General features: G+C 40.3%; 2 protein-coding genes across 2 annotated transcripts; both read left to right on the top strand.

Annotated features, from left to right (window-relative positions):
* The first annotated feature begins 1,494 nt into the window (after positions 1-1,494).
* Positions 1,495-6,149, top strand: p2ry12 (purinergic receptor P2Y12). The gene is made up of 3 exons (XM_068317674.1): positions 1,495-1,979; positions 2,279-2,539; positions 2,774-6,149. The coding sequence occupies exons 2-3, from the start codon at positions 2,279-2,281 to the stop codon at positions 3,617-3,619; spliced, it is 1,107 nt and encodes a 368-aa protein (XP_068173775.1). The 5' UTR covers positions 1,495-1,979; the 3' UTR covers positions 3,620-6,149.
* A 5,126-nt stretch (positions 6,150-11,275) lies between these two features.
* Positions 11,276-12,256, top strand: LOC137596788 (P2Y purinoceptor 13-like). The gene has a single exon (XM_068317532.1). The coding sequence runs from the start codon at positions 11,276-11,278 to the stop codon at positions 12,254-12,256; it is 981 nt and encodes a 326-aa protein (XP_068173633.1).
* The last annotated feature ends 637 nt before the right edge of the window (positions 12,257-12,893 follow it).

Raw genomic sequence — 12,893 nt, 5'->3', positions numbered from 1 at the left:
TTATCTTGTATTAGAATTCTTATTTAAACATCTTGGGGAGATAAACAGATAAAGCTGTGAAAATTCTTGCTGCACATTGTTTAAACTCAGTTTTTTCACCTTATTTTTGCAGGGCATGCTGGGATAAGCTGCAGCACATCTGCTCTAAAGAGGAACAAACTGAAAATAAAGAAATGTGAAATGATTCCTGATGTGGAAAATCATTTTCTCCTTGCATCAACCATAACTATTGATAGATTCCCTGCACACACTGCAGTTGTACAAAACAATTGCTTCAATGGACCAGGTTGAATCTTCTTTTCCTTTCGGCTTTTCCCGTCAGGGGTCGCCACAGCGAATCAATTGCCTCCATCTAGGCCTGTCCTTTGAATCCTCTTCTCTCACACCAACTACCTTCTTTGGTCTTCCTCTAGGCCTCCTGCCTGGCAGTTCAAAACTCAGCATCCTCCTACCAATATATTCACTATCTCTCCTCTGGACATGTCCAAACCATCTCAGTCTGGCCTCTCTGACTTTATCTCCAAAACCTCTAACATATGCTGTCCCTCTGATGTACTCATTCCTGATCCTATCCTTCCTGGTCACTCCCAGAGAGAACCTCAGCATCTTCATCTCTGCTACCTCTAGCTCTGTCTCCTGTCTTTTCTTCAGTGACACTGTCTCCAGACCAAACAACATCGCTGGTCTCACCACAGTTTTGTACACCTTTCCTTTCATTTTAGCTGAAACTCTTCTATCACACATCACACCTGACACTTTCCTCCACCCGTTCCATCCTGCCTGTACACGCTTCTTCACCTCTTTTCCACACTCTCCATTGCTCTGGACTGTTGACCCTAAGTACTTAAAATCCTCCACCTTCTTGATCTCTTCTCCCTGTAACCTCACTCTTCCACTTGGGTCCCTCTCATTCACACACATGTACGATGTCTTGCTGCGGCTAACCTTCATTCCTCTCCTTTCCGGGACAAACCTCCACCTCTCTAGCTTCTCCTCCACCTGTTCCCTGCTCTCACTACAGATCACAATGTCATCTGCAAACATCATAGTCCATGGATATTCCTGTCTAACCTCATCTGTCCGCCTGTCCATACCATAGCGAACAAGAAGGGGCTCTGAGCTGATCCCTAATGCAGTCCCACCTCCACCTTGAACTCCTCTGTCACACCTACAGCACACCTCACCACTGTCTTACAGTCCTCATACATGTCCTGCACTGCTCTAACATACTTCTCTGCCACTCCAGACTTCCTCATACAATACCACAGTTCCTCTCTGGGCACCCTGTCATAAGCTTTCTCTTGAATGTCAGAAGGAATTACAAGTTCAGAGGTAGAGAATGCAATGTGCTTCTGCAATAATCCAAAATTTTGAATGCAAAATGATTTTATTCCTGTAGCTCATCTAGTGCACAGTTCATGTTGCAGAAAAAAATGGATATATGTAAGTATAATTACCAAAAATATAATAATAAAGAGTATCTCACCTGTGGATGTTTGTTATGGAAGGAGGAATTTCATATTTATTTGTAGCATTTTAATTGACAAGTTGTCAGTGTGAAAATCTAAATTTGGTTTGTGCCACAATAGATTAGTAGAATAAGCTGAATCTTTTAAATGTATTATCAGATGGATGTTGTAACTTTACTCCTTTTACTTTCATCTTTTTGCAGTTTGTGAGTCATTTTATTTTGACTAACTTCTTGTCTATTTGCTACCCCTAAAACAGACCAAACTGCTCCCCTTACTGTCACTTAAAATAGATCAAGAGTGTCTACAGCCCTTCCTCATGACAGGAAATGGACTGAAGAAGTAAAAGAGAAAGTTCTCTTGCAACATATTTGCCACCAATTTACACTGGTGTCTCCCGTTTGTCTGAAACACTGAAATTGGATCAGACGGAGAATCAGAGTCAGATTGCAGTCGCACAGCGTGAGACGCGATAGACCTGCACCGCGACCCTGACAGGACTCCACCCAGGTCAGCTGCCGAATCTTTAGCTGTCTTTACTAAAGTAAAACAATCAAAAAGTACTATATAAAGTACATAGTGTATAAATATAGGTACATACTGTATACTGTATGTAAGTATACACAATTGTATACAGACAGCGAACATTCTTTTATACTGGAGGTAGTTTATTGCAAGGTGTGAACAATTTTGACTGTATGTCTCAATGTCTTCGTGGAAAATGTCAAACATGAGAAGTATGGATGTATTTTTCTCTGTCTTCACTTGTGAGGACATTTCACCAACATCAGTTCAGTTGTGTTTTTCAGATGGCGATCATGGAGCGAAACGAAACTTCTGACATGTTCCCCAGCAATCTCAGCCTCACCAACAGCACATGTTCCCGTGACGGTGTTCTGAAGACGGTGGTTTTTCCTGTTGTCTACTCCTTTCTCTTCTTGCTGGGGCTGTCCCTCAATGGCATGGCTGTGTGGCTGTTTTTTCGCATCCCCTCCAAGTCTCACTTTATCATTTACCTGAAGAATATCGTGGTGGCAGATGTGATCATGACTTTTACCTTCCCTTTCAAGGTTTGTTTTTACCTTTTACTTGTTAAGATGTAATTTATTTGTCATTAATTTTTACTCTTCATAGGTGAGGTCCTATCAGCGGCTGATATAGATTTTGATAAATCGTTATAAATTGATTTGTACCTACAATTCATTAACCTATTTTTTTTATAGGCATGTTAATAATTTGGTCCAGAGGTGTTTTAGCTAAGTTTCCAGGTTGAATATGAACATTTCCAAACTCTGTTTCTCTAGGTGTTATCGGATTCCAACATGGCTTCAACTGGGCTTCGCATATTTGTGTGCCGGGTTTCTTCCGTGCTCTTCTACCTGACGATGTACATCAGCATTCTCTTCTTCGGCCTCATCAGCATCGATCGCTGCAGAAAGACCCTGAAGCCCTTCAGAGGGACCACAGCAGCCCGTCTGGCTCGACGGAAGCTCCTTTCCGGAGCCATATGGACCTTCCTACTTCTTCTTTGTCTGCCCAATGTGATCCTGACACACAAAACCCCGTCTTCGCCGCACTTCAAGTGCAGCGACTTGAAGGCAGAAGCCGGGCTGTACTGGCATGAGGTGGTAAATCATGTCTGTCAAGTTATATTCTGGGGCAATCTGGTGACTGTGATAGTCTGCTACTCACTAATCACCAAAGAGCTGTACAGATCCTACTCCCGGACCAAAGCCAACACTGCTGGAAGGAGAAAGCAATCATCAACAAGTGGGGTATCAGGTCAGAAGCCCGACCAGGCCAAACGGAAGATGAGTGCTAATGTGTTTCTGGTTCTGGCGGTGTTCTTTGTGTGCTTTGTGCCATTTCACTTTGCCCGTGTGCCGTACACCATGAGCCAGACCCGGGGTGTCCTCTTTGACTGCAAACTCAAACTCTTCTTCTTTCAGCTGAAGGAAAGCACACTCTTCCTCTCGTCATTAAACTCCCTGTTGGACCCTCTCATCTACTTCTTCCTCTGTAATTCCTTCAGGACCACTTTGTTTAAGACACTGCACCTGCGCCCTGGAACGTGTGGCTGGCTCGGAGGAGGTGGGTCCGACACAGAAACTGGCAGCACCCCTCTGAAGGACAACTCAGTTGGGACATGAAACCAGTCTGATGGTGGGTGTTGTGTCAGGAGATCAGGTACGATTTGATCACAAATGCAGAACATTCGATGAGCTGGGTTTTTTTTACTTCCTGCAAATAACTGGGACCTAACTGGAACTGCAGATTGTCCCACAATGGATGCCAAAACACATATTTGTAACCTTATTGACACTAAATTACAACAATAGTGTGCCTTTAAAAACTTGTAAAATTTGCTCGATGTTAGGGGGTATTACCAGGAGTAATCCAGCACTCACAGATGGCTTTCTTTCTTTTAAAACTGCATTATTTTCTGGAGCAGCTTTTCATCAAACTATAAAGATGTCAAGATGGTTTTATTGTTTGGTTTCCACAAAATGTGCCGATTATTTGCATACTAAACCCAGATTCCTTTATCAGGATATATGAAATACTACACTTAGTTTGTACTTGGTATGCACCACTTTTGAACCCAGAATCATTTCATAATACATATAAATATAACAAGAAATAGAAGAAAAGTAAACGAGAAAAGTAAAAGAAAAAAAGAAGTTTTAATTATCATTGACAGATGATTTCATGACCTGGTATTTGAACGCTGTCCTCCTCACAGCAGCTGCAGCATTTCTCATGGATCTGTATCCCTCTGCTTGAATAAACTTACATTCTCTGGTAGTTTATCTTGTGAGGGCGATAATCCCCCTGCATACACAGTTTGGAGTAAAGGGGAAGGATGTTGTTGGTTCATGGCTTGATATTGTGTTAAGGAAAAGAGAATTTTGTTCGAAACGGATTGAGAGGTGTTTGAACAAATCAGTTTCTTTCTAGTCAGAAATTGATGCTGAGTGTAAAATTACTCAACAGTGCTGTAGATTTGATTAGATATGTGTTTGTTAAGCAGAAAGTGACGGTGGCTTGGTCAGTGAACCATCTGTGAACTGGCCCTGAGTGAAAGTTAATTTATAAGGCCACAATACTGATTATCATTCATAGCAATAAAAAATAATCTGACACAGAAAACAGACATGAACTCTAGATGAAAACATTACCACTGAAAACGTTCATCTGAAAAGGCATCCTGTGAAGTTCTTCCACTTTATTTACATTTCTTTTGTAGTTTGATGTTGGGGTTTTTAATCAATCTTGTATTGTTTTCTTGATTATTTTTTAATTTTACTGTTGTCATTTTCTGAGTATGTTGTTTACATTGAAAACTGCTGTTAATATTCACACTGCATGCTTTTTTTTTTTCTTTTTCAGCTTCTGTTGGGTTTTCAATGGAAAATTATATTTTCAATGCTGCAAAACACTATCAGGCTTCAAGGCCCGTAGGACATAATTCTAGGTCTAATATGACAATATCTAATTGAATATCTTATAAAACTGCAAAGAAAAACAGAAAAGTATCTGTGCCTACTTTTGATCAGTTTTTTAAGATATCTTACTAATTATATGCTATATATAATGAAAATGACAATGAGTCTGTTTCTGAGACAGATTTTGCTCATCAGATTTCGATTTGATTTCTTACTGAGGTTATTTCTTTTTCTGTTGTTCCATAGCTGTTTAGCTGTTACTGACTTACAAACCAAGTTTGTAAGACAAACTTGGTTTTGGAGTTTTGAAGAATCAAAGATCAATCATGCAAAAACAAGACAATATGCTGTGTATTCAGCATGTTTAAAATATTTTTTTTTGTTCTGTACATTTTTATGGTTGAAGCAATTCCAAGAATTTCATAACTTCTGTACTGTTATGTTAAAATTGGGAATATCAGATTTCACATTAAAGATGAATTCAAATGGACCGGTGACTCTTTAGAAAACAGATGACACAATCAAGTATGTTTTACACTGAAGATTATTACATTCAGGTCCAATGCAGCAATAACCTGAATCAATTTCTAACCTCCAATGACTTTTGGACCCGTTCATTGACTCCGAAACCCTCCTTGAAACTGTGTGTTACTGTTTCATCACCAAAAAATGATGACCCTAAGTCATTTTAATGCACACTTTATGGAAACTAATAAACTTTTACTTCCCCATTTGTTGAATCATAGGACTGTTGTGACCTGCTGCCACTCCTCTCTGATTCCTACTGCTGTTTGTAGACAAAAATCACCTTAATACTTCAGTAAAGTACCAGATTTTCAAACCTGCATGACAATATCAACAACCACAGACAGAAACACATGACAAATCTTTCTTAAACTTCCTTGTGATCCCTATAGCAGAGTGAAAGAGAAGATTCCTTATGGTGGGAGGAAGTGAATAAATAGACACATTAATAAATCAATTGAAGCAAGAAACAAATGGCCTGGCATGTAGTAGGGAGAAAGGAATACAGGGAGAAAGGAAATTTAGGAATCTAGCAACAATTTTAACTTTTATGCTGTACTGCCCTCTAGCGTCTAATGAAGAAAGGCACCTGTTGAGACTAAAGGTTCATCCATCCATTCATTCTTCCATCCACTTATCTTCTTGGCATTAAAACGAATTAGGTAGAAAACGTACGACATCAAATCCATTCTGTATTTGATTTCAAACTGCTTGAGAACATAGTTTAAAAGAAAGAACAAACGCGTACAAGTTCCTTTTTGTTTTCTGTCTTTCTCTGTGATGTGTCACTGCAGATACTACTACGTATATCATTAACTAAATATTATTAAGTATGTCTCTTCTCTCTGGGTCTGTAAATTTCAAATATTTAAATGCATTTTTGAGAACTTTGAGATTACTTATTTGAAGTTTGGTATTTATATTGCCTTGAATTACAGATTTTACTTCCTGTGTCTTTGATTTATAAAACAACTATAAAATTGCTCATTTTCTCAATCATATATTTTTTGTGATAGATAAGATGAATGGTAATATGTGTCATGAAATTAGAAAACATCCATCAGAAGTAACCAGCTTCCATGCAAAAAAGCTTTTCTGAGTTGCCATTACAAATTTCTTTTGTTTAGAATGTCTTCAAGGGGTCCTATTATGAAAAACACATTTTTCAGGTCTCTACACATACAAGTGGTCCTACCTAACCCTACCAAATAGAAACTGGAAAACAAATGTTTCCTGTATTAATAAATATATTAAAAAATGAAAAATCCACAGCAAATATGCTCAGATTTGGAACAGTTTGGTTTGTGACCTAACAAAACAAATGATTGACAAAGTAATTGACCTATCCTGAGTCATATTACATTGTCCATCTGGATATGGGCGTGGTCACCCTCGAGATGGAGTTTGTTCAGGCTACGGCAGCAGTGTGTGGTAATGACCTGACTCAGAGCTACACACTGAAAGTACCAAACAAGCTGTTGAAGTCAGCTGGCATTTGTCTGCAAAAGGCATATCCTCAGCGTCATAGTGAACACATAACCAGTTTCATAGCAGATGAAGATACTACTAATTCAGAACTGTTGTCTGGTTTTTGATGAAAAAAAGCAGGTTCAGCTCTTCTCAGCGATCTGAGAGCTGTGTGTATCCAAAGCGATGGCACCGCTCATTACAGTAATAAACAGTCTCATCCTTTATTAACAGCCTAATAGATATTCACTGTCACCAGTCCGGGATTACGTTCAACTGACCTAAACCCTGCATGTGAAATAACTCAGGCAGAAATAAAGAGGGGAATTTATCACTCATTCCCAGCCCCACTCTCGCACATACACAGACATTGACTGATCTCTCTGTGCGTGGCTTCACTGTAGCTCATGTTGCTTTCCTTAGGCTTTCTTGAGCTTGCCTCTATTTCGGTCTATTTAAAGCAGTGGTTCTTAACCTTGTTGGAGGTACCAAACCCTGCCGGTTTCATATGCTCACTCACCGAACCCTCCTTCAGTAATTTTTTTTTTCTTTTTTCAAATTTAAGACATAAGTACAGTCTATTCCGCACTGTAAGGTGCACTGCATTATAAAGTGCACTGGATTATAAGGTGCACCTTCAATGAATGGCCTATTTTTAATACAAATTTTCATACATAAAGCGCACTGGATTATAAAGCGCACTGGATTATAAAGCACACTGGACTATAAAACGCACCTGAGAACTCATATTCAATGAATGGTCTATTTAAAACTTTTTTTCATTTATAAAGCACATTGGATTACAAGAAATTGAGAAAATTAAAGGCTTTTATGTGCGCCTAGATGTGCGCCTTATAGTGCGGAAAATACTGTATATGTTTTACTAGTGTCTTTAATGAATTCTGCATTAATGTCACATTTTTCAAAGAACAAAACCAAGACAGTGCATGAACTCACATGAAATGACCTACCTGCAAATCAGTGTGACTTCAGCTGTTGTTACTGAGAGACCAGTTCAGATATGCGCGGCTTCACCTTGGCAAGTGCTACTCTGATGTCATTTTCACAGCAAAGTCTGTTTCCTTTGTTTTCCATGCAGCTTCAGGAAGCGTTCCTTTATTTTTGCCAGTGACACAGTATTAGACGAGACTAGAGTTGCTCAACATGACATTGCAAATTATGCATAACGCTGACTCCCATCACGTTCTGTTATACAGTACATATAAATTCACGTTGCACATATTCGTCCGACCACTTTCTTTTTTGCTCAACATAGTTACCATGAATTAAAATATTAAGAAAGCAATCAGATGACGTACCATCATAAATGGACTACTGAGTGCGCAAAATCCCATGTAGCACAGGTAGGCTAATCGATGTAGCGTCACGTGATCACCTGCAGCCAGTGATGCTAGAGGGGGCCGTGTCACCACGAATTGACACGATGTGTCAAACGTACAAAGTGACTCGTGTATGTTTGAAACACCCGACATGCTGTATCGGGTGTTTTGTCTTGACCTCCGTCTCCGCCGAACCCCTGAGACCGACTCACCGAACCCCAAGGGTTTGATCGAACCCAGGTTAAGAACCACTGATTTAAGGTTACTTGGTGACCTTGTTTCTTGTTTTGTTTTGTTACACGTACACGGTGCTTTAAAAATGGCAAGAACATTAGGTGGTAAGAATAAATAGATAATTGAAGTAATAATTCAAATCAGCCTCTTATACAGCTTGTACGTTATACAAAGGAGGGAGATCGGTCTGTAACTTTTTGTGATGATGGGAATTTTCTGGGTTTGGGGATAGCAACAGTCTTGGGTTTTCTCCATACATGTAGGATGGTTTTCTTTGCCAAGCCTGAGTTCAGTATTTCTATTAGCCAGGTTTTTGCTTTTGGTCCTAGGTGCTGTAACATTTCTGCCAGTATATCGATTCCTGCTGCTTTCCCAGGTTTCAGCAAACACAGACCTCCTTCATGTCCTTCTAGGTCGAAGGACTTGGTGAGGGCGCTTGCTGGTTGTGCGTGGTCTGGTATCACTATCCAGCAGTGCTCTCCGGTGAGTCTGCACCGGATTTGGCTGCGCCCATTTAACACCAGCTGTGCTGCAACTGAGTTTACTGCAACTGTTGTCATTGTGGGTGGTGTGGTACGGTCTGCACCAAGGCAGCGGATTGTGGCCCACACCTTCCTGCTGTTGTTGATCATGTTGTTGTTTTCTATAAGCTCCTTACAGACTTGCTTACGATCTTCCCTGACATTGTTTAGTAAGATCTCTCCGAGTTGTGTGGTAGTGGAGTAGAAAGGGTCTTTGTGGTATGCCATATGATTAGAAAATTAGAGAAGGTAGGCTTAGAGAAGCTGACTAGATGTTTCTGACAGGCCGGACATGTACTCGGTCTGGCATCCTCTTGGGATATTTTGTCTAGCTGAGCTTTTCAGCTGATCTGTAAACTTGGTATAACGGTTGGGGTGTGGTGGGATGTTGGGGATTAAGTCTTCCATCTCCTGTTGGTACGACAGCCCGTCAGCTTTCTGCAGGTTGAACCTTCTACGGAATGGGACGGTCGTTGCTTGGAGGATGGATCAGGTGGTTATGATGATAGGTCAGTATTGTGTGTGGGGGGGATGGGGTCCAGGACCTCTTTCCCTGCTCTGGATATTAGTTTGGGTCTGGGTTATATCCTTGTTTCCGTTTAGCGCTGTGGAAGGATTTCAGCAGATTGGCGTCATGGATCAGGGTTTTCTTTATAGCCCCAAATGTGCTATGGGCATTGAAGTCAAAGATGCTGATGTGGAATTTCCTCATGCATCTATTTGGCAGTTCGGTGTAGGTGAATGGGTTTTGTTGGGGGTTATACACTGATGTGACAGAAACATTTGGGAGGGCCATTGTGATGGTTTCCATTTGCCCTTCGGTGATGTGGGTTCAGACCTATGGATTGTGAGGTTTGATCTGCTGAATATAGCTGATCCATACTGTCTGTGACGGATCTCCACCACCAGCTTCATTCCGGGCAGGGTGTGTTGGTGTTGATCAGGGCCGATGTGGGTTTCCTGGATGCACACAATGTAAAAGCATTTCACAACTGTCGCTAGCATGTCTGCCTTGCATCTAGGGAAGCCTTCAATGCTGATTGAGGCGATTGCTAGAGCAGGCCCCGAAGAGTGTAATTGTCTCTGTGGCATCTTTGGCGTTGTCATCCAATAAATTGCTCAGGTAGGTGTACAGATATTGGCCTACTGGTGGTGGTAATCAGATAGTGATATCAGATTGTAACAGTCAGCGTTTCCCAGACTGCATCATGGGGAGGTTTCTGTATTAGCAGCCCAGCAATCATAGTAAAAATTGATAAGTGAGGAGAAAAATGTTGTGCTGCTCAGAGTTAAAGGACCATCAACATGATGGACACGTGTTCTGTTCACAGCTCACATGAAACATCAGGTCCAACCAGCTCTGGATGTTTCCTCTCTTCTCTGCAAACAGCAGCGATCTGGTTATAGACTGGGTGTGTGATGTCTGACAAGTTTTCAATATTTTTGCATACATCCTGTAAAAGTGCCAGTCTTAGTATCGATGGAATGTTGATTTGTTTGCTAGGAAAATCAACAACCTTTATTGAGACCTGCTACCTTCGAGCATCGTAACACAAGTCCATTCTGCTGCTTTCTGTCCGAGAAGAGAACGAATCAAATGTAAGTCATGATCAGCACGAGTTTTATTTGCCTCATTATGTTTTGTTTCATTAGTGATGCACCTTAAATAATACTCGATAATGCAGTTAAGGATATTGCTGTGTTTGCATGAAAATGATAAAACAGAATATTAAAAATAAAGCATGCACTGTAAAACAAAAAATGTTTGCTTTACTGTAAGAAACAGTTTGGATTTGAATTTGAAAGAATTCTTCAGCTCCTACGTCTTTTAAAGAAGAAAGAGAATTTTCAATCTATTTTGCAAAGTTAGTTCAGACGAAAACAACCCCGTTAAAGATGAGGAAGCCTGGAGAAACCTGACTTATTTGCTATATAATTTGTATTTGTATGTTTATTTCTATTTCCTTTCATGACTAAGTCTAAAAATTAAATACGAAAAGACAGAAAAACCAGCACAAGTTTGTTTGGTCATGTCTTCCTGAGTAGAACATTTATTAAACAACATTGTGTGGAACAAAACTGAAAGAAAATGAAAAGCCACAAAGATTGATGACAATTTTTTTAGCATCTGTAGATTTTCTCTGTGAATACTATTAGATTAATTCTCCATCTGAACTAAAATAAGTCATGCCCTAAATTCAGAGTGACAAACTTTGAACAATTTAATTATGGGTTTTATCAGTATATCTAATATCTTCCCTTCAGGTGCAGTGATGCTCAACCAAATATCTCCCAACAGTTCGGAATGTGTCAGCTTTATATTCAACTCAAATACCATTCCTGTTCTCTACTTCCTCATGTCCCCCATTGCTCTATTGCTAAACGGCGTGGCCGCCTGGGTCTCCCTGCGCATCGAGTCCACCTCCACGTTTGTGGTATACCTGAAAAACCTCATAGCTGCTGATGTCATCATCACCTTGATCATGCCGATCACAGCTGCAGGTGAATTGCAGCAGGCTTCAAAGTTTTTATTTGTCCTTTCATGTTATGTCAAACCCATCTTCTACAGCACGCAGTATGCGTGTATCTGTCTGCTGGGTCTGATAAGTCAGGACCGATTCTTCAGGATCATGGCTCCCCAAAGCAATCTATTCTTGAACAAAGTGATCTTCAGCAAACTGGCATCGGTTGCAGTCTGGGTACTCCTCTATGGAAGCACAGCTTTACCTAACATCATTTTAAGCAACAGATCAGCAGGTAGTATGACACAGATCAGCAGCTGCGTTGGCCTGAAAGGACCTGCTGGTATCAAGTACCACAAGGCCACCGTGATTTACTTGAATGTGTTATTCTGGGGCGTCACTGTGGTCATCACGGTTTCCTATGTTTGCATCACAAATAAAGTCATTCAGTCTTTTAGAAACTCCGGCAGCAACAACAACCAGGGAAAACAGAGGATCAGGCTACGTGTTTTTCTCGTTGTTATTGTGTTTTTTGTGTCTTTCGGACCATATCACATTTTCAGGATTCCGTACACATCACTTCAAGTCAGCCAGTCTGCTAAGTCGGCCTGCTTGCACCTAGGGGCCAGGTTCATCAAGGAATTCTGTCTGTGGTTTGCCTCCACCAACATCTGCATGAACCCGCTTCTTTACATCTTTCTGTGTCGGGAGTTCAAGGAAAAATTCAGTTCTATGGTGGAGAACGTGTCTTTGTCAATCCAAGGAACCTCAGAAGGGAAAGCAATAAACTAGATTCCGATGATCTTCATCGTCATGACCTCAGATGCTATATATTTTGTACAAAGCATTTGATATTTATTAGTGATTGAAGATATTACCTTTTGCTTTTTATAGTAGTTTTGTCTGCATCAAGTGACAGGAAATGCAATAAATATGCACTAAAGAGATCTGAGCAGCATTAGGCAAGAGGGCGATGTTATCATAATGTCTTGGATGTTTAAAACCAGAGGTTAAGCAGAGTTCAGGGTCTGACACTTTAAATGAGGCTGCCATGCAAAGTCAATTAAATTTATGCTGGTTAACATTTTCATATCAATAAAATAATGGGATGTTTGCGGTGTGTCTGTCAGCCTGCATCAACAATTTACATCATATTAACCATGTAAGAATAAAGTCATGTGTCTGCTATATGGATTCATTTTAACTGTAAAAGTGTGTACATCAATAGGCTGCAATTAAAATTAAAAATAAAGACTTAGCCGTTATTTTGCTCACTGCTCTGTGATTTTCAATTTTTGTGTAATCACGGAGAAGTTCTTAAACCGTTTGAATGTGGAAATCCTGACATCATCTTCTGGTTGGTACACTGTTATGTAACTTAATGTGCATCACATCAGCAATGTGCAAAAGTTGTGAAGGCATACGTGTA

This window comes from Antennarius striatus, chromosome 6 (genome assembly GCF_040054535.1).
Source record: "Antennarius striatus isolate MH-2024 chromosome 6, ASM4005453v1, whole genome shotgun sequence".
Lineage (NCBI taxonomy): Eukaryota > Metazoa > Chordata > Actinopteri > Lophiiformes > Antennariidae > Antennarius > Antennarius striatus.
This window is presented reverse-complemented; position numbering and strand designations above follow the sequence as displayed.

Excerpts from the sequence above, each read along its gene's own strand:
- p2ry12 (XM_068317674.1), top strand. The coding sequence starts at position 2,279 with ATGGCGATCATGGAGCGAAACGAAACTTCTGACATGTTCCCCAGCAAT. Across the intron at positions 2,540-2,773 it reads CTTTTACCTTCCCTTTCAAG|GTGTTATCGGATTCCAACAT; the intron begins GTTTGTTTTTAC and ends CTGTTTCTCTAG.
- LOC137596788 (XM_068317532.1), top strand. The coding sequence starts at position 11,276 with ATGCTCAACCAAATATCTCCCAACAGTTCGGAATGTGTCAGCTTTATA.